The sequence below is a fragment of the Notamacropus eugenii genome, chromosome 4 (assembly GCF_028372415.1).
Source record: "Notamacropus eugenii isolate mMacEug1 chromosome 4, mMacEug1.pri_v2, whole genome shotgun sequence".
NCBI classification, from domain to species: domain Eukaryota; kingdom Metazoa; phylum Chordata; class Mammalia; order Diprotodontia; family Macropodidae; genus Notamacropus; species Notamacropus eugenii.
The window spans coordinates 36,860,398-36,884,548 of record NC_092875.1 but is presented as its reverse complement, the minus strand read 5'-3'; the positions used below and the strand labels follow the sequence as shown (position 1 = coordinate 36,884,548).

Here is a 24,151-nt window from a genome sequence, read left to right as displayed (position 1 = left end):
CATGGGTTAAGCAGAACTCTCATGCCCACATTCTGGACCTTGTGCCCCTTAATAACTTAGCTTAAGAGCTCATGACCTTTTTTGGTTCACCTGAATGAACCATACTGAGCTGCTGGCAGTCCACTGAGACCCCAAAATCATTTTCACATGAGCCATCTGTTATCCGGAACTATGCCCAGCTCTAGGACGAGTCAGACACCAGCAGGCCCAGCTCAGGATCAAATGAGATATTTGTAAAGCCCTTAGCCCAGTGTCTGGCACATTGTGGGCACTGAATAAACATGTGTTCCTTTCTGTCTTCCTGCTTGAAATAATGTTGGAAGAACTTTTTCCTCCTCACTGTGGGCCATGACAGTGAGAGGTTGGGGCAGGCTGGCATATGCTCACATGGGGAGGGTAGCCTTTCCCTAAGGATTCATTCAGTCCCACCATGATACACACACTATTTTGACTTTGTAGACTGGGATTTATTTCAAAATAAAGACTCTTTGTAAAATATGTGCATTTCGTAAAAAAGGTATAAAATCACCAACACTTTGGAAGGCTGGCCACTGCTCAGAGACATGAGACAGAGGGTATCAAATATTGGAACTCTGGTTCCAATTCCAAGGACCTTAGTCCAACCCCTTCATATTTTACAGATGGGGAAACTGAGGCCAAGAAAGGCAACAAAAGATCACTCCTGAGTTAGCACAGTTGGGATGAGAACTCTGGTCTCTCCTACTCACAATCCAGCTCTGTGCCCCGTGCCAGGCTTTCTGATCCCTTACCCCTTAATTAAGGTTTCCCCCACTGTGGGACAGCTGGTGCCATCATCCAGCCCACAGGACTCTGCCAAGGGATAGTCTGGGAGAAACTCAGAGCTCTCCTAGCCCCAGGCACTGGTAGGAAGAGGATGTGAGTAAGTAGAGACAGAGGATGGGAAAGAAGAATAAATAAATACCTGGAGAAATCTGGCCTCCCCCAGCCCAACAAACATGGACACACAGAGCCAAGTCCCCTCAAGTGTATATTTTGTGTGTATATACACACATACACACACACACACACATACACATACACACTCTCTCACTGCTCAACAAGGAGGGTCCAGGGGCAAAGAATCCAGATGGCACTTGGTGGGTGGTGATCAAGAAAAAAAGGGGGAGAAAAAGGGCCGGAGGGGAATTGTCCTCGATCTCCATCTCCAGTCCCTCTCCATCATAAGGAGGGATGCAGGGCTGAGAAGGGGGGGTGGAGACAAATATTTTTAAGTCAAGGCTTTAAAAACAACAAACCTGCTCCTCTCCCCCAACAAGTCCCGATCCACCATCTTCCAGGTTCGTGCATCAGAGAGAGAGGTCAATTAGAATATTAAGGCAGGACAGGTTTCCTTTCTGCACCTCGTGGGGCTCAGACCATCCTCCCTCCCGGCCCCCCAGCTCTGGACACCGGGTTGGAGAAGGGGCATTATGCGAAGTGGCTGCCGGGGGTCAGAGCGTGATCCCCTCTGTGGTCCAGCTGGTCCTGCAGCCGGGCAAACTCGGCCAGCTCGTTCAGCTCCTGGAACTGCCTGTCGGTCTTGTGGCTGACCAGGGAGCGGTAAAAGTGGACCGCGAAGACGATGAAGACCAGGCCGAAGGGGACCATGATGGTGGTGGAGGCGATGGCTGCCTCCTGGCCCGGGGTGAAGCTGGTATTGGAGGACGATGCCGGGGGAGGGGACTTGGTGGGCTGGGGCTCGGGCTGCTTCTTGAGCGGCAGGAACTTGACCCAGCAGAGCAGGACAACCTCAGCCAGGAAGAGCAGGGTGCCGATGACCGTGGAGAAAGCCCAGGCCAGCTCGATGTGCCGGTGCATGCGCTCGTGCGGGGACTCCTTGACCGAGTTGAGGTTGTGCACGTTGCTGACCGCCTCGATGTTGGGCAGGATGCAGGTGCTGATCATGAGCGCGAACAGGTGCACGGCCACCAGCACCGTGGTGCAGGCGCTGAAGGCGATGAGCAGCCCCGGAGGGTAGTCGTGGTTGGCGTCCAGCTGAACCTCCACCATGGCCACCTGTGGGGACACAGCTGGGTCAGCGGAGGGCCCCTGGACTGGAGGAGGGAGGTCTGCTGGGAGGGTGCCGGGGCCAGAGGGTCTACTGGGGAGGGGGGATGGAGAGACAGGGTCTACTGGGGAGGGGGGACGGGGAGACAGGGTCTACTGGGGAGGGGGGACGGGGAGACAGGGTCTACTGGGGAGGGGGCTGGGGAAAGAGGGTCTACTGGGGAGGGGGGATGGGGAGACAGGGTCTGCTGGGAGGGTGCTGGGGAGACAGGGTCTACTGGGGAGGAGGCCGGGGAGAGAGGGTCTACTGGGGAGGGGGCTGGGGAGAGAGGGTCTACTGGGGAGGGGGGACGGGGAGACAGGGTCTACTGGGGAGGGGGCTGGGGAGACAGGGTCTACTGGGGAGGGGGGATGGGGAGACAGGGTCTACTGGGGAGGGGGCTGGGGAGAGAGGGTCTACTGGGGAGGGGGGATGGGGAGACAGGGTCTACTGGGGAGGGGGCTGGGGAGAGAGGGTCTACTGGGGAGGGGGCTGGGGAGAGAGGGTCTACTGGGGAGGGGGGATGGGGAGACAGGGTCTGCTGGGAGGGTGCTGGGGAGAGAGGGTCTACTGGGGAGGGGGGATGGGGAGACAGGGTCTGCTGGGAGGGTGCTGGGGAGAGAGGGTCTACTGGGGAGGAGGCCGGGGAGAGAGGGTCTACTGGGGAGGGAGGACAGGGAGACAGGGTCTGCTGGAGAGGGGGCTGGGGAGAGAGGGTCTACTGGGGAGGGGGGACAGGGGACAGAGGCTCTGCTGGGGATGACAGAGCCCAATACCCTGGAGACGGCAACAGCTAACAGGCTCACAGCCTCCCCATCATTTAACCCTCCTGAGCACCCTTATTAACCCCATTTTAAGGAGGACAAATTGAGGTTGGAGAAAGGATTTTCTGGCAAGCAGCTATTATCAGAGGAGGAATGGCTGATCTTAATTCCCAGTCTTAGGCTTCAGCCATAAAATAGCTCCTGCCCTCAGGGAGTTTACAGTGGGGAAAGAGGCTGAGAATGTCTTCAGGGAATGCAAACTCCACCCAGTGGGATGAGGGGGGGGGGGGGGATCCAGGAAGGCTTCCAGTAGGAGGTGCCTTCAAGGGAGCTAGAGCTTCCAGAGCTGGAAAGAGCCCCCAAGAATCTAGTTCGGTTTTCTTTTCCTGAGGATACTTAGGCTGATTCTCCTGAGGTTAGAAGAAGGTAGCTGGCAGGGCCAGGATTTGAACCTGTGTCCGCTGAGCCTGATGGAGGGCTCCTTCCACTGGGACACACAGCAGAGCAAATTCGAACCCACCTCTTCCCCTTACATCTGGTCCTTATATCTTTGGCGCAATCTTATTTATAGGGAACTGGCTTCTTGGAAAGTTGGGGTTCTTTCCTTTTTGGAAAAGGGCCGATGATGTAATGGAAAAAAACACAACAGATCTCAGGTTTGAGTCTTGGCTCCTCCTGCGGACATCTGCTACCTGCATGACCCTGGCCCTCCTTCTCTGAGCCTCCCACATGCAAAAATGAGGGCCACAACACATCAGGGCGTTAGTACGCTGTAAAGTGCTAGAGAAAGGAATCATTCTGGGTTGTTTTAACTGAAAAGCCTTGAAGGGCATCAGGGCATTGTCCAAGGATGGGAAGAGCCCTCACAGGGAAGGGGGATGGTGTGTTCTATCCTCCTTGGTCTAGAGGGCTGAACTAGACTGAAGAAATGGGAGGGAGCTTCAGGGCAGCTCTAGGCTTGCTGGAAGTTTCTATCAGGGTGGTCCCCAAAGTGGAATGGGCCTGGCCCGAAGGATTGGGGCTGCCCCTCACAGAAGGGCTGCAAGCACAGGCTGGAGGACCCCTTGCCAAGCCCTCCGAGATGCGGTTTCTTCATGTATAGGTGTCCACCATGATCATATAAAGGAATTTCCCCCCTCAGCAGCCACTGACAAAAGCTATATTATTTAGGGAGACATTCCGAGGCATGCGGGGTGTCACTGAAACTCACTCTGCAACAACAACTAACCAGTAGTCCTAGTCATACAAAAAAATATGGATAGCAGCTCTTTCTATAGTAGTAAAGAACTACTGCTGTAGCAGTAGGGATGCCCATTGAGGAGTGGCTGTTTAAATGATGGGATTTCAACGATGGGGAGGTTTCCGAGATCCCTGAGAATAATGACTGTTGTTGTCATCTTCCTGTTAGGTAATGTACATACATAAAATACAGACTATAAACAAAGATGTCTGTATTATATTATAAAATATTCTACATATATTCTCTAATACGATGCAACATCAATGTAGATGTCTGTTACACTGACAATCACTAGCATTAAATACAACACGGTAAGCTTCACAAAGCACTTTACAAATATTATCACTTGGTCTACACAGCTACCTGGATGGTATGGGGGTTACTATTAGCCTTGTTTGGCTGCTGCTAGTCTTATCTGACTCTTCTTTGACCCCATTTGGGGTTTTCTTTGGCAAAGATACTGGAGTGGTTTACCATTTCCTTCTCCAGCTCATTTTCCAGATGAGGAAACTGAGGCAAGCAGGTGAAGTGACTTGCCCAGGGTCACAGACAACGTCTAGATCAGAAGGGTCTTCCTGACTCCAGGTCTTTCCCTCTACCCACTTTGATGGGGAAATTCGAATAAACTGAGGCAGAGGGGGTGAGTCAGACAAACAGCACTGAGACTGACTCCCCAGGATGGATGATGAGCACTCTCCATCCCCTGCTGGGGTAGAGATCGTGGCAGTTTGGATGCAGTCAACGTGGGATTTGCTTTTGCTTGGCTGTGCATGTTTGTTTCTCAGGGAAGGGGAAGGCAGGAGAGATGGACATTAAAGAATATGCTAACGCCCCAATCAGCAGGCAGGTACTGAGGTATGTGGCTCTGCTCTCAACTGCAGCTGCTGAGTGGGATTGTGTCATTCTCCTTCCTTATGTCCCTCGGCACTTCCAGGCCCCTAACGAATACTTGTTGATGGATTGACCCCAACTCAATAAGCAGTTTAGTGTCTACAATGTGACAGGCATGAGAGGCATGGGCCTTGGAGATACAAAGGACAAGATCGTCCCTCCCTTCACTTGGAGGGAAGAGGTGGATGGCCTGGCTTTGGAGAAGTGCCCCCTAGCATGGTGTCCTGGTGTGAACCCCAGTGGGATCCTGGCAACTGCCCCCCAGCTTGTTCCACAAAACCAGGAAGAGGAGAGGCTTCAGAGAATGCTTACCCTCACTTGCAGCCAGCAACACAGGCCAGCAAAGGATGCCCCAAGGAAGAAACTGGATCAGCAGCAAACATGGCCCCAGGGGTTTTCTATCAGATTTCTAGTAGCACCACAATTCCCCAAGACTGAGACAAATTGTCCTGTTTCCAGATTCTTGGATGGAGGCAGGCCCAGGAGGTCAGCAGGTACATGCTTTAGACCAGGCCCCACCCCAGCCTTTCCCTTTCTCTGGGGCCTTTAAAAATACCCCTATCCAAAAGCAGCCAGCTCAGCAGATCTGGGGTGTTATCTTGGGGCTGGATCTAGGCACAGCCCTAGGCAGGCCTCTCGGGCTAAGCTGCTGGGGGGTGGAGGGGGTGGAGAAGGGAGAGAAGCTATGACTCCTGTCTGGCAGAGGAGCAAGAGTAGGATGCGGGCAGGGGCCTCCAGATGAAGGACTCCAAGCACGCAAGGCCCCTGCCAACCAGCACAGAATTAACAGTTGGAAGGGTGGCCTCCAGGACTTCCTGATATCTATGAGGTCTACTGAGGCACCTTCCCCTCACTGGGCTGGGCTCTACTCTCAGAGGCCCAGGACAGCCCCCATGTGTCAGCTGCTCAGATGGCTGGAGAGGTCTCTCAGGGGCTACTCCTCTGGAGCCTGCTCATCTCCCCAGCTCTGAGATGAGCCCAGGGCCCTCGGACAACCCAGTGTCCTCCTCTGGCCACTCTCCAGATCATCAATGCCCCAAGCTTCGAGGGATGCCAAGACCACTGCACCTTCTCATACTGTGCTCTAACAGCACGCTTCTGTCCCCTGGATCTTTCTCAGGCAAACTGCTGTCTATGAATGTTCCCTTTGCACATCATGGACCCCAAAGACCATCCAATACAATTCCATCATTTTAAAGATCAACTCACAAATAATAAATGTCTGTGTGCCAGGCACTGGGTGAGGGGCTGGAGATAGAAAGAAAAAGTAAAATGAACCAATTGCTAGCCTCAAAAAGCTTACATTCAGTGGGAGAAAACCATGTGGAAACTGAGGACACCCCGGGGGTCACAGAGTGAGGGGCAGAATTGGGACAGGAATCCAAGAACTCCAAATTGGGAGTTTTAAGATCCAATGAGCTCCAGCCTGTGTCCAGTGCTTTGTAAACTGTTTGGCATGAGACAAATGTCATGTTTATTCCTAAGATCATCAGCTACAAGTCAGAGGCTTCCTGGTCTGCCCTGGGGGCCAGGATTGGGGGAGTGGAGGAGCTGCCCAGCCCGGGGAGGCCAAACCGATGGGAGATCAGATAGGGCCATGCCCAGCCAGCTGCTCCATCATGAGCTCTCCTAGCTTGGCAGGGCAGCTGGCCTCCTCCTCCCCTTCCCCATCCTCCAATCTGACCCTCTCACACCTGCCTGCCCCGCCTTCCTCTTCTACATATGAGCAGACTGAGGGAGAAGTAGGTCACACACAGGCGCCTAAAGTCTCCCTCTTACTTCCCCTTTGCTTCCTCTTCCTGTCCCCTGGGGCAGGGGAGGCTAGGCCAGCTGCCCAGGGCTCACAAACTGACCAAGGAGTTAGGAAGGCCCAGGGCACAGCTCTGAGTCAGCCCCAGGAGGGGTTCACATGTACATATCCAGCAAGAGCTAGAAAAGACTTTAGAGATGACCTCATCTAACCCCTCCCTCATTTTACAGAGGAAGAAACTGAGGGAGCTCAGGGTCCCAAAGCTTAGGGACTCCCAACTCAGTTCAGCCAAGTGTGAGCCCCCTGCCCCATCCCATGCCAAATGAGGGACTTGGCCACATGGGCCCCAAGAGGGGGGAAGTCTAGCTTGTCATGGCCACCCATACTACCACCTTCAGCCAAACGGAATACTCACTGGAAGGGGGAGAGGGAAAATAATGGCTGGCATGTGTAGAGCACTTTCTAGTTGAAGCTTGGGGGGTAGGTGCTATTGGTATCCCCCATTTTACAGATGACAAAACTGAGGCTAGGAAAGGGTAAATGGCTTGTCCAGAGTCACACAGCTGGTAAGTGTCTGAAGTGGGATTTGAACTGGGGTCTTCCCAACTTCAAGTCCTCTGTTCCATATGTGGCAGGTATAAATATGCTTCTTCAAACCCACTGCTGAACTGTGGCACTAACTGTGACATCTCCTGGCTCTTGGGGCTGAGCATGGCCTTCCCTAAAGCAGTAGGAGGACCTCTTCCCTTCCCTGGTAGCGCTTCCAGAAATATATATTATGTTTGTGGGGTGGTGCAGAGGATAGAGCGCTGGGCTTGGAATCAGGAAGACTCACCCATCTTCCTGAATTCAAATCCATGCTCAGACACTTCCAAGCTGTGTGACCCTGGGCAAGTTACTTACCCCTGTTTGCCTCAGTTTCTTCATCTGTAAAATGAGTTGCAGAAGGAAACAGCAAAGCCACTCCATTATCTTTCCTAATAAAACCCCAGATTGGGTCATGAAGAGTTGGATGTGGCTGAAAAACAACTGAAAAAGGCTTAAAACAAAAACTGTGGGAGGGGGACGGTCTCCAGCCTTACTGGGCTCCTGGCTGTTAGGAAACAAGAGGAAAGCCAGCAGCTGGGGTCAGCCTGTTCACTCCTGTCATCTCCTCCCCCAGGCACTTCCTCTTTCTAGAAACAAACCAACTTCTCCCTCCCCCACAGCTTCAGCCCCATAGAGCCAGGAAGGGGCCACCCAGGCCTCCAGCAGTGGCTAAGCTCTCTCTGGGCACAAAGAGAGGGAGGAGGGGCCTGTCCAACCTAAGTGAGAGCCCATCTCTTGGCAGCCTCCATTAGGGCACCAGGGGACACAAGGAGAGAGAGAGGGATCCTCCAAACCAAGCCGATGCCAGGCGGAGAGTGGCAAGGCCTCAATTTCACATACCCACAGAGATGCCTCCAGAGAGGCATCTGCTCACATCCTGACTCAGAGGCAGCAGGTGGGAGCCTCAAACTCTTCCACTAAGCCTTCCAAGGGTCCTTAGAGCAGGAAGGACAAGGGCAAGAAGAGACCTTCAGAGGATACTTCAAGATTGGCAAAGCCCCTTCCTTTCAAGACTTTAAGTCTTACAAAGGCATTCGAGCTGTTATCTTCATTTTATTGATGGAGAAACTGAGATCCAGAGGGTGAAGTAACCCTGGCCCATGGGACCAGACTATCCACTAGGGCCTGGAGTATTCTCCACAAGTAAGGTTAGCAGAGCATGAGCCCTTAGCGCCATGGAGGTCAGAGCTGGGAGAGGCCTTAGAACAGGGGATGTCAGGGCTGGGAGGGATCTAAGAACATAGAATGTCAGAGGGACCTAGGAGGGACCTCAGAACAGGGAATGTCAGGGCTTGGAGGGGTCTTAGAACACAGACTGTCAGAGGGACCTAGGAGGGACCTCAAAAGAGAGAATGTCAAAGATAAGAAGGGCCATCATCATATATCAGTTAGTCTAATGTCTTCATATTCTAGAGGAAACAGAAGACCAAGAGGATTTGCTCAGGGTCAGTGCCCAGGGTCCATTAACAGCAGTCTAAGCTCTGGCAGCAGAAAATAGTTGGTCAGGAGCCCTGAGAACAGGTCCCATCACTGCTGCGTGGGAAGGCGACAAAGCTCGAGAGCAAACATCCAACCATCAGAAAGTTTCCAAACTTATTTAAGGGAAATTCTCTGCCTTTGGATGGGGCCATTGCATCAGCATGAGCTTTCTGGACTGGCTCGGGGTGGCCCTTGGGGACAAGCTCTCCTCTAGAGAGTAAAGAAGACAGTGGGACTTGGAGGTAACAGGGGAAAGAACTGGAGGCAGTCCTCAAACAAACATGTCAAGCCCAATCCCCCTAGTTCCTGGCAAGTTCCCACCAATCTCCATGGCATCCAGGGCAAAGTTTGAGGATCAAGGACCTTGGGAGAGCCAGAGCTCCCAGCCTCCCTGCCCCCCCAGCCTGTCCCCAAGAGATCAGGTTACCTTGAGTTGCTCCACAAAGTAAATATAGCCCAAGTACAGGGCCTATTAACTCAAAATAAACAGCCCCACACCACCAAGTGAGCCAAAGGGCTGTGGAGAGCTGTGCTAGCTTCATGCAGGCGGGGAAGAGGGGCCCACAGGTACCCCAACTGGGTAGGAGGTGGCCAGAAATGCCCACCAGACAAAGATCAAGGCTGTCTCTGGACCACTCCTTCCATCTGCTACCCCCTCACTCACCCTCTTTTCCCCATAGGTACCTCAAGTACTAGAGTCCTCCATAAAGTCAGATTTAGGACTGGAAAGATCCTCAGAAGCCATCTACCCCCACCTCCTCATTTCTCAGAACGGAAAACTGAGGCTCTGAGAAATGACTACTTAGGGAGGGTCAGAGCCAGAAGGGACCTTGGGAGACATCAAGTCCACACCCATCATGAGAAATGGGGGGAAACATGGTGTAGTGGAAAGAATGTTATATTTGCAGTCAAGATGCCAGGTTTAAATCTTGACTCTCACTATCTAATAATTTAGGCAAACTGCTTAGTGTAGCATTTTGGCACTTTCTCCGCTGTGAAAGGTCTAGGTTCAACTGCTGGTCAGGGAAGTGAAGTCTCTTTTGGGAGGCTGGACAGCATAATGGACAGAGTGCTGGACTTAGAGCTGGAAGACCTGGGTTCAAATCCCACCTTGGGCAAGTCAACCTCTCTAGACCTCAAGTTCTTCACCTGTAAAATGAGGGGCTAGCCCTCAAGTCCCTTCCAACTCTAAATATGGGATGCCAAAGATCTTTAGGGAATGAAAATGCCATCTATCCACTAATTCAAATGTGTTTTCCCCACCACCATGCCCTGGAAGACTAATCTTCCCATTTTACAGATGGGAAACCAAAGCTCAGAGAGGTGAGAGGACTTGACCAGGATCACACACCCAGCAAGTGGCAAAGCAGGACCAAAATCCAGTTCCTTCTACCACATACCGCCCAGTACAGACAATGACTGTTGGCTTGATGCTGGCTATTAAAATCCAGACCGAAACAGGAACAGTAGTTTTAAATAAGATTTAACTTTTTTGGAGAAAGATTTGGACCAAGGCTCAGTCCAATTTTTCCAATTAGCTAGTGTACCGATCAAACTATACAGAGGGGGCAGCCCTAGCTTTGTGCAGAGAGCACTGGACTTGGGAGTCAGGGATACCTGGGTACAAACCTCACCTCCAATGCTCACTAGCTGGGTGACCCTGACTAAGTCACTGTTTGCTCACCTGTGAAATGGGGATAATAAATGGGGTTGTTGTGAAGGTTAAATGAGGTCATGTAAAGAGTTTTGCAAACTTTAAATTGCCATAAAAAGTTTATTGAGGTAGGGTTAAATGCTTTACTCCGAGAACTCTCTTCAATATAAAGGTAAAAGCTTCTTGAGGGCAGGGACTATTTCCCCATAGTCTGTATAGTGCCTAGCACATGATAGGTGCTTTATGAATGCTTGGCTGGGGGACAATGATCACATCAGAACCTGGGCGTATTTAACCAGGTAGGACCCAGTACAGACCTCAGAGATCTTGAACAGAGAAGAGCTTTCTTCCTAGAATCAAAGAATATAAAAGGTCACCTAGGCCATCTTGGCGGTGCTTGGCCAACACCGCATGCCTGACCAGTTCTCATCTATCCTTAGATTGAAGAACCTCCAAAAAGAAGGGCCTGTGTCTCAACTCACAAGTTGTTCTAGAACCCTCTGCCTCCCAGACAGTGGACAGGACAGCGCTTATTAGGGATGTCTGTTGTTTGGGAAATTTAATCAACTGATGAGCATTTATTAAGCACCTACTGTGTGCCAGGCACTGTGTTAGGTGTGCAAGGCATCAGTCTAGAAGGCCTCTGAGATACTTTTTTAACTTAAGAGATTCTGAGCTTAGCCTGATTCAAACACCTACCTGACCTCGGACCAGGTGCCTCAGTTTCCTCATCTCTCAGACGGGGATAGCAACATTCATACCACCTGTTTCATGGGGGCAGGCCGAAAGGGTGGGAGGTGCATTTTAAACCCTGATGTCCTTACAGAAACATGAGCTGCCAATAAGAATTCAATAACATGACCTCACTATGAATCACCAGAGTAATATGGAAGCCAAAAAACAGAATTTGACTTCAGGCTGCATGCACTGGGAGACATGTTCAGTTCTGAGGACCTGGGCTGAGGACAGTGAACAGGAGGGTGAAAGGTTTCAAGATCGTGTCTTGCAAGAGCAGCTGAAGGAACTGGGAATGTTAAAGTCAGAGAAGCCTGAGGGAGGAATCAGAACTCTCTTCAAGCATTTCAGAGGCCATCACGTGGAAGGAGGCCCATCTGCTTGGTCCCAGAGAACAGAACAGGGAACCATGAGTGGGGGATGTCAAATGGCAGATTTCTGTCTCTTGGTCCTGACTGCTAGCTGGCCCCAAGAGGAATGGGCAGAGTGCTCTTTGTTCAAGCCTAGAGTGGATGACTGACCATTTGCTGAGGGTGTTAGAGGAGACTAGCAGATCTCTGAAGTTCCTTGAGATTATTACTCTAAACACTCCCTATGCCTGAGCTCACCCATCACAGGACCATAGATCAAGAGTTAAAAAGGGATCTTCAGTCATGATCTATAATCTTAAGCCAATCCTGCCCCCCATTTTATAGATGAAGAAATGGAAGCCTTGAGTTGAGTGACTTGATTAAGGTCACACAGGTAATAAGTAGAAGGTCAAAATTTGAACTAGGGCCCTGAGCTTCCCATGTTCAGCATTCTTTCCACTCTCCCCCATCTTATGTTTACTGAAGGGTTTTTCCCTTCCAAATCTTTTTTCAAAGCTATTATAGGCAACTTCCCACCTGGCCCTGGGAATGAGTGGAGGCCATGGGGGGAGGGAAGGAATAATCCAAAAGTAATTTATGTTTGGGGTTTGGAATGTGCGCACTTCACTTCATAATTCTGTTCGGCTTAGGCTACCTTTACGCTGCCTCCACCCTCACCCACTGACTGCTGGTCAAATCTGCCCTCACCAGGGGAGGGGGAATTGTTCTTCCCTTTTACAGTTGGGTAAATGGAGGCCCAGAGTGAAGAGGTGCCACAGGCCGGAGTCAATGGATGGAAGCGGCTCTGTAACCCACAGGACCTGAACCCCTAAAGCGTTTTCTTCCAAAGGGAGTGAGAGGGCAAGGAGAATATGCAGGGACACAAAGACTCAACCCCCACCCTGAGCTAACTCTCCAACCTCAGCCAACTAGTGGATGGTTTCCATCATGGTAACATAAGCTCACAGACTAACAGCAAGAAGGGGCCTTGGATGGAATCTAGTTCAGCCCTCTCATTTTTCAGAGACAGAAAGGTCTACAGAGGAATCAGTGTCCCAGGGCTAGAATTCAAACTCTGGGCCTTTAACCCCAGAGCTGATGCTCTTTCTACCATCGCAGATGAACCACCTGGGCAGCACCTCTGGCACCTTCAGCATGTCCCAGGTAGGGCAGACTGACCAACAGTGAACAGCCTGACCACTAACCCCTCTCAATGTATAGAGGAAAAACTGAGGCCCAGGGAAATGAAGCTCACACAGGCTGTCATTATCAGGGATCTGAACCTCTTCCAAATTTGCAAAGCACTTTGCAGACATGATCTCATTTGATCCTTACAACAAGCCCAGGAGGAAGATAATACCAGTCTTATCATCCTAATTTTAAAGATGAGACAGAGAGGTTCTGGCTTGCCTTAGGATCACAGGCAGAGGTGGGGACTTCCACAGGCTCATAGATCCAGAGGGGGCCTGAGAGGCCATTCAATCCTCATTTTACAGATGAGAAACGGAGGTCAAGCATGGTTAGGAGACCTGCCTGGAGGCAGTATCTGAGGGCAGAATTCGAACCCAAACTCTCCTGATTCCACCAGCATAGGTCGCCAACTTCTCTTAGCCTTAGAGATGGGGAAAGGGCTTACCCAGCGTCACAGTCAGGAGGGCTAACAGGCTGGCCTGTCCCCATGTCTGACTACCTCAGAGGTAAAGCCATTGAGTGTTTTTTTAAGCACTAAATATGCATCTGGCACAAGAGTGTTAGACAGGATGGGGTACCCCATATATCAAGGATGCCACATTCTACCAGCTACCCTTGTTGTGCCATATACACAGCAGGGGAGAGTCAAAGCTTGGGGCCTGAGCAAGGGTTTGGTTTCTGGCTGCCTCCCAGGTCAACAGCAGGATGTCTGTTTTCATTGGTGCTGATTCTGAGGCCCTCCATTGGGTGCAGGATGCCAGAGGCCTTGCCAGGACATCCTGACCCTTCACTCCCAAAGGCAGGACCTGAGCAACTCATTCCCCCAGGCCCAGCACATTAACAGGAATTCTATCTACTGACCAGCCCATCCTGGACAGAAAGCAGAACTGAAGAGGCGGCGGCCAAAGGGCATATGGCAGGCCACCACACCATGAACTCTTCCCCTGGGGAGACTGATTCCTGCCTTCTGATTCCACAGAAACCCCTAAATCTTCAAACCCATCAAACATCCCCCAAATCTGGAGAAAAGGGGTCCTCATATGAGCCTGGCAAACAGAGAAACTTGCAAGGCCTATTTTATGGAAGGGGAAACTGAGGATTGGAGGAGCTATGGTCTAAACCAGGGGTGGGGAACCTACAGTCTCAAGGCCACATGTGGCCCTGTAGGTCCTCAAGTGTGGCCCAAAGGGCCTTGAGGCCCCAGGTGCTCCACACCTGGACTAGGTGATCACCTAAATCCCTTCCATCTCTGAAGTATGGGCATTTTTCAGTTGGTGAGCCTGGGCAAGGCTTCAGGGAGGATATGGCATCTGAGCAAGGACTTGAAGGATTTCAAAAGGCAGAAATGAGAAAAATCATATGGTAGGACCTAGGAAAAGTCACTCTGAACATTCATTCACCCAATGTGAATTTATTAAGCACTTACTTTACGTCAGGATAAGCTAAGTGACAAAGGAGATAGAGGGCCAGCCCTGGAGTCAGGAAGACTTGAGTTCAAATATGACCTCAGATACTTGGCTGGGTGACCCTGGGCAAGTCACTTAACCCTGATGGCCTCAGTTTCCTGGTCTGTCAAATGAGCTGGAGAAAGCAATGGCAAACCACTCCAGTACCTTTGCCAAGAAAACCCCAAATGGGGTCACAGAGGGTCAGACAGGGCTGAACAACAACACCCAGTGTCTGGCCTAGGTCTGGGCACCAGGGATACAAGGACAAGGATTCAAAGACTCCTTTCCTCAGGGAACTTATAGTCTACTGGGGGAAGGGGAGAAAGAAAGATTAGCTTCTAAAGTTAACTGGAGAAAGGAGAGATCAACTAAAGACACCAGAAAAAGCCTCCGCTAGTACTCAAGCTGATCCATGAAGGAAGTGAAGGATTCTAGGAGGGAGGGAGAGGCGAGAAGCCTGTGCAAAAGCATGGAGGTGGTAGAGTGTTCTACATGGCGAATGGCCAGCAGGCCGTGTGGGCTGGAAGACTGAATTTGTGAAGGAAAGTAATATGGAATGGGTCTAGAAACAGCGGCCTTGAGATGGATTGTGAAGGGTTTTAAATGCCAGGTTACGATGTTTGCATTTTATCTTAAAGGCAAATGGGAGCCACTGACACTTCTTGAGCAGCGGAGTAACGGCTGCGTACCTCTAAAATGAAGACCAAAGAAAGAGACCATCTAACCCAAACTTGGATTAATAACAGCTAACATTTAGAAAGAGTCTACTTTGTGCCAGGCAGCACTGCGCTAAGCACTTTACAACTATGATCTCATTTAATTAATGATCTCTGAAGGCTCTTTGCAAATCCCATGCCTAAGGAGCACATGGGTTTGGGGGGTAGGGTGGGGTTGTTCAAGTGACTTACTTTCCTCCCCTCTCCCCCAGATCAAAGGCCATCTTCAGGCCTGTAAAGGGTGGGGAGTTAGGAAGAACTCCCTTTAGGGAAGTCAGCTCTGCTGACTCATGGATGGGCAAGAGGAGATTGGCCCTGGAGACTGACTAGCTAGCACTTGTGATTATGGCTATCTCAAGCTTGGCCAAAGCACCCCATTCCTGTCCCCCACCACAGCCCTGTTCTTAAAAGGGATTTGAACCACAAAGAAGTCTGGTTGAACTTAGACAACGCGAACAACACCTACGTCCTCCCATAACACCTCCCTTCAGACACACCCTTTCATTATTGTTCTGCCTAGACACATGGAGTCAGCAAAGTTTTATCCCAGAATCATCACACACACATACTCTTTCTCTCTAACACACACACACACACACACACACACACACACACACACACACACACACACACACACACACACACACACACACACACACACCTGGCCCCTCAATCCAGGGGTTTCATTCCATTATAAAATCACAGAATCTCAGAGACAGAGGAGATAGAATCACAGAATCTCAGAGTCCAGAGATTCTCAGAGACCATCTAACCCAAGCACATACTTCAACAGGCTTCCCCTGTTCCTCTATGATAAGTGGTCCCCTGGCCTCTGCTGGAAGACCTCAGCCACACACAGTATCTAGGGATGACTGTAATTGTTAGGAGGTTTTTCCTGACATCAAGTCTCTTCAAAACTTTCTCTTACTGCCTCTAGGTTTGAAGAACAAAGCTAGTCCCTCTCTAACATGACAGTCCTTCAAATAACAACTCACACTTTTATAACCCCTTAAGGTCTACAAAGCATTTCATAAGTATCGCCTCATCACATCACCCTCAGCCTACAGATCAGGAACCTGAGGTTGAGAGGTTGAATTTGCCCAGGGTCACACAGGGAGTACCTCAGGCAGGGCTCAAATTCAGGTCTTCCTACCTCCAAGTCTAGTGTTTGAGACACTAAGGTACCCAGGTACTCATAAGCTGCACGTGGCTATCCTTTCTCTCCCGGCCTGAACCTTCTGTTATCTAAGCTAAAACATTTCCAGTCCTGATAGCTGGTCTGGTCCCATCCCATCCCGTCTGATTCAAACCATGCCCCTAAACTAAAATCCTTTCTGCAATATACCCAATATTACTGAAGCCAGGAATTCTTCCCCACACTGAGAGGGGGGCAGAGTCTAAAAGGAAGAACTTCCCCTGGTGACAGACCATCTGTTTGTGTCATACTGGGGCAGCAGAGGCCGGAACAGCTGCCTGTCACTCTCCAGGGCCCCTTGCCTGCTGTTTTTAGCCAAAGGAAGGGGGTGGTGGTGACATTCATTTGACCATCCAGTAAGGCAAGGGAAGCAGGGGACTTTCTCCGTGTTCCCCACTCCAGCATCCCACTCGTGGAAATAAAGAATCTGAGTAACTAGGGCAGAAAGAAAAAACGGCCATTACTACACCATGATCCGCTCTTGGGATGAGTGGGCAGAGAAGGGAATGGGGAAACGCTCACTGACTAACTCTGACCTTGACCGCCTTCATCATAATCAAGCAAGCAGGCATTTATGAAGTCCTTGGTACAGCAGGCACTGTGCTACGGAAGTGTGGAGGAGCCGAAGAAAAAACACCGTTTTCAATGAGCTGTCAAAGCACTTCCCTTCAAGCACGGAGATAACACTCCTACGTTTAGGTAGTAGAAACCCTGGCACTTTATGTTTTTCAGTGCTAACAATGACAACCGTCGTAGGGACCCTAAAGTTAGTGAAATGATTTACTTATAAGTAAAATGGATATTATTGATACATTTTAAAGGTAAAATATATATACTCTCCTGAGGTCATGAAAGCATCAACCAACAAAACTTGCCTGAACAACGCCCGGGTGTCAGGACTAGGTTTGGCCCCTCCTGGACTGGACCTCAAGGAGTTTCATGGGAAAAGAGCTTTTCAGTTGGAAACAACCAGGGAGATCATGACCTCATTTTACAGGTGAGGAAACTGAGGCCCTGCTTACATTCAAATAAGGAGAAACAAAGCAACAGGGGAGAGGAAGGGAAGGAGGGGAGAGGAAGGACAGAAGGTGGGGAGGTTAGTTGCAGCACTACCTGGGGGGATCTGGAGAGGCCTCCTGAAGTAGACAGCTTGTGAGTAGAGCCTCAAAGTGAATTAGTGGTTTCAACAGCAGGTGATAAGAAGAAGAGCCTTCCAGGCATGCAAACAGCCTGAGCAGAGGCTGGGGAGGCACTGACCAGAGGGCCAGTGTGGCAAGGCGGGAGTCAGGTAATACTATAGTAATTATCTCCATTTTGCACATGAGGAAACTGAAACTCAATGAGTTTAAGTGAGTGTTGTTTGTATCCAGAGGGAAACAACATTCATTTAACCACTGAGTAAAGCCAGATGAAGATATATTAAATGGGTGATTAAAAAAATATAGAAACTTATTTTTCAAATTTTCATTGCTTGTGGAATTGAATTGAATGGATGAAAGAGACCAGGAAACTCAGATTCTAAACAGGTGGCCTAAGGCAGTCCACCACATCTCCTTGCCTCAGTATCCTAACCTGTAAAATGCCTACCCCATGGGGCCAAAGAGGAGATCCAATAAGATCACGGATGGCAAAGGATTTCACAAATTATTTTCAATTAATTGTGCTAGCACGGGAGGCCAAAAACCAAAACCAATAACAAACCAGCTCATACCAAACAGGGTGAATAAGCTTTTCTTTCTTTTAATCACATCCTAACAATCTGGCAGCAAAGCAAGTGGGTCTGTAAGCATGAAGGGAAACAATTTCAATAACAGGGCAAGGACAGGATGTGGGGAGTCCCCCACCCCCATCCTGAAGCAGGAACCAGGAGCCCCAGAGAAAGAGCAGGAAGGAGACAGGGTCCAAGTTCCCCCAGAATGACCCCTATTTAGGTCCCTTCTTGCCTTGGGCCCTGAGTTCCCACCCCACTCCCGCTCACTCCCACCCTATCCCCTAATCTCTCATTCCTCCAGCTCAATTACTTATAAGATGTCACTGCCTGGAAAGTGTTTTTGTGGGTTGTTTTTTTTTTTAATCTGACTGATGAAATGAGCAAGATTAACTCGTCCCCACTGAAACCTCCTCTGGCTCATTTGCTGCAAAGAACAAGCTGAAATCCATCAAGTGTGCACCCCACCCCGAGGAGGGAAAGCTGGCGAGGAACCCTTCTTTTCCAAGGCTTACCTCATACCACCCCTATCCCAATTCCAAGTAACAGCTGAGTTCTGAGAGCCTCTCCTCAGTGGACCAGGCAAAGATTAAGCACTGGAGGGGACCTTACAAGTTAGTCGTCAAGGCAAACCCTCTCACTTTACAAGAGAAGGAAAGATGAAGGCCATATGGTTAGAAAGTAGCCCAGTCAGAATTTGAAGTCAGGTCACTAGATGGGAGATCTAGAACCTCCAAGGCTGCTGAGCTCAGCGCTGCCCCCCCCCCCCCCTCCATTTCAGAGCTGAAATTGAGGCCCATGGAGATGAAATGACTTGCAAAGGTCATTTTAGTATAACAGGCACTGTGCTAAGGAAGTGAGGATCCCAAGGTAGTCAGGTAGTCTATTTCAGAGGCCAGATCTGAACTCTCAAATTCCTCCAACTCCAAGTTCAATATACTTCCTATGACACCACACTGCCTTCCTAATCATCTGTGGCAACCCTATCTCATTTAAGGAGGTAAGTAAATCCCAGAGATTGAGTGACCTAGCCAAGGTCACAGTCTGTTAATCACAGAGCCCAGAATTCATCTGTGGTGCCTTGGCATCCAAATAAATCTCTGCCCTCCACTGGGGATGCTCTGGGTGGGGGAAGGAGCTTCCAAGCTGGGGAAAGATTTCCTATGTCTCATCATCCCAAGAATATCACAAGTGAAAGACACACAGGCCCATAGGAAGCCCCCTACCTCTGGGTTATCTGCTGGGGATAAGGGAGCAACAGTTCGGCTAAGTCTTGCCTGCTAGCCCATCCATTCTTTCATTTCAATTCAACTCAATAAATAACTATTAGAAAAGAGATAAGATGCTGGAAAGTCACAGCCAGGAAGAACTGGATTCAAGTCTTCCTCTGACACATATTAGCCTTATGACTACAGGCTCCTCACTAAGCCTCTTAGTGGTCAAGGAAGCTCTCTAAGATTATGAAGTCATGCATTGACTGGAATTGTCTGCATTGGTGGAAGGCAGTTTCCATACCAGAAGTTTACTGCAGAATGAAATCACAGGTTTGTCCAACAACCATTTATTAAAGGCCTAACTGTGCAAGGCAACTGTGAAAGGTCCAACAGAGATCACCCCATTCTCACTGTTACCCTATAAAGTAGGAAGGGCACAGACTCCTATCCCTACTTGGGGAACCTGGGGCTGCAAGGGAAGGATTAAATGACCTGCCCAAAAGGCTCTGTGGAAGACAAATAACCAAATGGTTCCAAATTCAGTATTTTCTTGCCCCTGGGGAGGCTAGCCCAGACTCTGTTTTACCCCACCCCCACCTCCCCCGACCCTCACCAAGCTGAGCATTCTGCCTGCCAGAAGCTCATCTGACTATGTCACTTGTTCAAGATTCAAGACTGGGCCCACTTCCCACTCTCCAGCTGGCTGGCTGGTCTGGGGCTTGGGGTAAGAGAAGAGACTGAGGTGGACAGGAGGCTGGAAACCTCCCTCCTCTGCGGCCCTGGCCTGCTTCAGTGCCAGCAGGGATAAGAAATGAAGATACCAACTCTTATGGGTAGGGAGAGGAGAAGGAAGACGGGTCCCTCCTCCCTTTGGGTCTGCAAAAGCTGCTCAGTCTCAGCACCTCACAGCTGCCGTATACCCACGGGGATGGGTGGGGGGGACAAAAGTAGGACAGAAACCTCCCCCCCAACACGTCTGCTTCATCCCCTCTCCCAGGACACATCCAGGCAGCCCACTTGTGGACTCCTAGTGCCCAATTGGCACCGGACATTCAGGCCACCTGTCCAGCCCTACTGCCCCCTCAAAAAATCCACAACCCATGTATGCACCAGCCACCATGCAGCCCCCTCATCTATCCCACTCCGCACAAACACCAAGTGCTTCAGCCACGGACCTTTTCCCCTCTGTGCCTAACCGTGGTCTACCCTAGACCGGAACCCCGCAGCTCCTGCCCTCCATCTAACCCTCGCCTGCACAGCGGGTCCCCTACTCTATCTACCCCATCCCTCCCCTGCGGTGGGCGGCATAGCAGGTGGCCCCTGGTCTTTTCTCCCCCCGGGCACAGCTGGGGGCCCCCAGGTCTTGTCTCCCCCCGGGGCACAGCTGGTGGCCCCTAGGTCTTGTCTCTCTCCCCCGGGCACAGCTGGTGGCCTCCCGGGGTCCCCCCCCCCGGGCACAGCTGGTGGCCCCCTGGTCTTGTCTCCCCCCGCCCCGGCACAGCTGGTGGCCCCTAGGTCTTGTCTCCCCCCGGGCACAGCTGGGGGCCCCCAGGTCTTGTCTCTCTCCCTCGGGCACAGCTGGGGGCCTCCCGGGGTCTTGTCTCTCTCCCTTGGGCACAGCTGGGGGCCTCCCGGGGTCCCCCCCCGGGCACAGCTGGGGGCCTCCCGGGGTCCCCCCCCCGGGCACAGCTGGGGGCCTCCCGGGGTCCCTCCCAGGCACAGCTGGGGGCCTCCCGGGGTCCCCCCCCGGGCACAGCTGGGGGCCTCCCGGGGTCTTGTCTCTCTCCCTCGGGCACAGCTGGGGGCCTCCCGGGGTCCCTCCCAGGCACAGCTGGGGGCCTCCCGGGGTCCCCCCCCGGGCACAGCTGGGGGCCTCCCGGGGTCCCTCCCAGGCACAGCTGGGGGCCTCCCGGGGTCCCCACCCCGGGCACAGCTGGGGGCCTCCCGGGGTCTTGTCTCTCTCCCTTGGGCACAGCTGGGGGCCTCCCGGGGTCTTGTCTCTCTCCCTCGGGCACAGCTGGGGGCCTCCCGGGGTCCCTCCCAGGCACAGCTGGGGGCCTCCCGGGGTCCCTCCCAGGCACAGCTGGGGGCCTCCCGGGGTCCCCCCCGGGCACAGCTGGGGGCCCCCGCAGGCTCCCCCGCCCCAGCCCCGCACGCGGGCTCTCTCTCCCCGTCGGGCCAGGCGGGCTCACCATGGCGAAGCCCGAGAGCAGCGCAGACGTCCGGCTGGAGGCTTTGAGCTTGGCCCGGCTCAGGTAGAGCTTGCGCCAGGACAGCGCCTGCATGGAGTGCTCGTTGAGGCTCATCACCTCCTGGTAGCTGTGGCCCACCCACTCCGGGTACGAGACGGCGGCGCCGGGCAGCGGCGGCGGCGGCGGCGGCGGAGGGGCGGCCCCGGGCGGCTCGGCGGCGTCCCCGCTGCGGCGGCGGCTCCGGCGGCTGCCGCTGGGCTGGGGGGAGCTGCCGCGGCCGCCGCTGGCGAGGGGAAGCTCGGGGCTGCTGCTGCTGGGCGGGGGCGGGGCGGGCTCCGGATGCATGGAGCACGCTGCAGGCCCGCCCGGGCGGCGGCTGGCAAACGGGAGGGGCCCGCGCGGTACTGGCGCTCCCGCGCCTCGGCCTCGCCTCCGCCGCGCAGCGCCGCCGAGCACCCCGAGCGGCCGACGATCACGGGCCGCACTGGCCAGCCGAGCCTAGGCCGCCGCCGCCCGCCGCCCGGACCCCCGGCGCGCCAGCTCATTGGCCTCGGACCGCCAGCCTCATTTGCATGAGCCCCGAGGGCTCCGCCCACCTTCGGCACCCCCTCCCCTCCAAGCGCCGTGGGTGGAGGAGGGAGGGGTGAGTGGGCGGAGCTTGGAGAACGTGTGACCCGGCTCCTCCCACAACCCCCCGCCCCCCCTCTCAGTTTCCACCCAGCGCAGGCTGCCCCCTTCCAGCAGTGCGCCCACCTCCGGCTGGCTGCTCCCCCCAACCCGCCCCCTCTGCCACTTCCTTTGACAGCTTCTCACACGCTCCGGCTCCTGGGGTGGTGGACTCCAGGCTTAGGAAACAGTCGTAGGCGTGAGGTCACAGCCTGAATGCCGCTGCGGATGGAGGGCTGGGTCTGCAGTCAGGCAGACTGCCTAGCTGTGCGACCCTGGGCGAGTCCCTTCACCTCCCTCTGCCTCAGTTTCCCCATCTGTAAAACGAGGGTAATCGCAGCAGCCACCTCCCGTGGCTGCTGTGAAGATCGAATGAGATAATGTACCCTTATTATACACATCGTTATCATACGCTGCCCAGCACAGTGCCCTGTGTAAGCTCTGCACCCGTGTTAGCCACTCTAACCACAACAAGGTGGCACGGTGCATAGGGGGCCCGCCTGAGTCAGGAAGACGCTTCCTAGCTGGATGACCCTGGGAGAGTCACTTCACCCTGCTGGCCTCAGTTTTCTCATCTGTCAGATGAGCTGACACCCTCCAGTATGTTCGCCATGAAAACCGCATGGCCAATACTAGCTTGCCACAGAGTCCACCGCGCAAGATCCCTTCAAGTTGTAAAGGGATCCTACCTACGGCAAACAGAATTTCTTTTACCTTGATTATGCATATTTTTTTCACAAGGGTTGTGTTTTTCTTTTTCTTTTTGATGGAGTGACAAAAAATAAATAATTGATCTTTTTTAAAAAAATTTAATTTAAAAAAAATCTCACCCTTCTATTCTCTTTTCCTGTCCCAGATATTTTATCATGGCTTTGGGAAAGCCAGGTGGGTGCCTGTAGAGAGCTCTCTTCCCAGTAGGGGGCAAAGGTTAGCAGCGGTCAGCTTAAATGGGAGTAAGTTTGGGGCAAGGAGGAAGCCTCCTGGGGAAGTCAGAGAAAAGGATGAGACGGTTAGGGAACTCTAGGATTATCTTCCCAAACTGATTTAGGAAAAACAATATAATAAAGCTGCTGCAGACTCTCAGAGGATGCTTGGAGGCAGGGCAGCCTGGAACCCCATTCCAAAGCATCCTTAGCAAAGGCTTTCTCTGGATACAGGGCAGGGGGCGCCTCCCGTCCTGAGCCTCCTCTCTCCTCTCCAACCAATCTTGTCTGTGCCTTTATGGGACTTTCATCGAAGCACTTCTTGGGAAATGTGTAGAGCCCACATTCGAATTTCCCAGGCATTGCTGAGAGCATGTACTGCTCTGCATGGAGGGAGGGAGTTTGCTCACTGGAAGTCACTGCACATGCACGCACGCACACACACTGAAAAGCAAGTAGAGCAAGAAGACATCAAGTACAGATGAGAAACCCACAATGTAATACGATTGAAATCATAGGATTCTAAAATGGGAGAGATCTTAAGAGACAGATCATCTAATTCAATTTCCTTATTTTACTAATGGGGAAGTTGAGATCCAAGACACTTTGGGGACATAAGTACATAGGATCCAGGGATCTTAATTAGAATTAGAAGAGATCTGGCATCCAAACACCCTCTCTGTTTTACAGATGAGAAAACAGAGTCCCAAAAAGGTTGTGACTAGCCCAAAGTCACACAAGCAATAGAACCATTTTGATTTGAACTTAGGTCTTTGTCTCCAAATCCCTTGCTCTTTGTGCAACTTCCAGAGCCAGGATATGAACCCAGGGAAGATAATCCTGCTCTCCTCCTGCTATGCATTTATTCCTTTGCTAATCTGTTCAGTCATGGTTTCAACAGCGTCCGACTCTTTGTGGCCCCATTTGGGGTTTTCTGCACGGAGATACTGGAGTGGTTTGCCATTTCTACAACACATTTTGCAGATGAGGAAACTGATGCAAATAGAGTTAGGTGAATTGCCCACGGTCACACAGCCCGTAAGTGTCCGAGGCTGGATTTGAAAGCAGAGAGAAGAGTCTTCTTGACTCCAGGGCCAGTGTTCTATGAGCCACTTAGCGCCCTTTGCTGCTCTACTCCACAACATCTCTGCTCCTGGAGAAAGGATGGCTCCTGAGGGACAAGAGAAAGTGTATCTTGAAAACAAGTGATTTAACCTCTATATGGTGAGGACAAGATTACCCCACAAAGTAAGGCTCTTGTGAGGAAAGAATGCTTAATGCTCTATGGAAACCTGTTATTGTTATTAAAATTAATCCCATCTCCAGAGATCATCAGACCCAAGATTAGCCTTTCAGCACCCAGAAAGAAGGCACAGAAC

The 24,151-nt window shown here is 51.9% G+C and overlaps 1 protein-coding gene across 1 annotated transcript; it reads right to left on the bottom strand.

Annotated features, from left to right (window-relative positions):
- Positions 1-445: 445 nt before the first annotated feature.
- Positions 446-21,691, bottom strand: LOC140499306 (calcium release-activated calcium channel protein 1). Its single transcript, XM_072600524.1, has 2 exons — positions 21,184-21,691; positions 446-2,037 (listed from the first exon to the last, which is right to left on the bottom strand). Exons 1-2 carry the CDS (start codon positions 21,526-21,528, stop codon positions 1,450-1,452), a joined length of 933 nt encoding a protein of 310 aa, XP_072456625.1. The 5' UTR covers positions 21,529-21,691; the 3' UTR covers positions 446-1,449.
- Between the last annotated feature and the right edge of the window lie 2,460 nt (positions 21,692-24,151).

Coding starts and splice junctions, on each gene's coding strand:
- LOC140499306 (XM_072600524.1), bottom strand. CDS start 21,528: ATGCATCCGGAGCCCGCCCCGCCCCCGCCCAGCAGCAGCAGCCCCGAG. Junction 2,038..21,183: donor TGCTCTCGGGCTTCGCCATG/GTGAGCCCGCCT, acceptor GTGTCCCCACAG/GTGGCCATGGTGGAGGTTCA.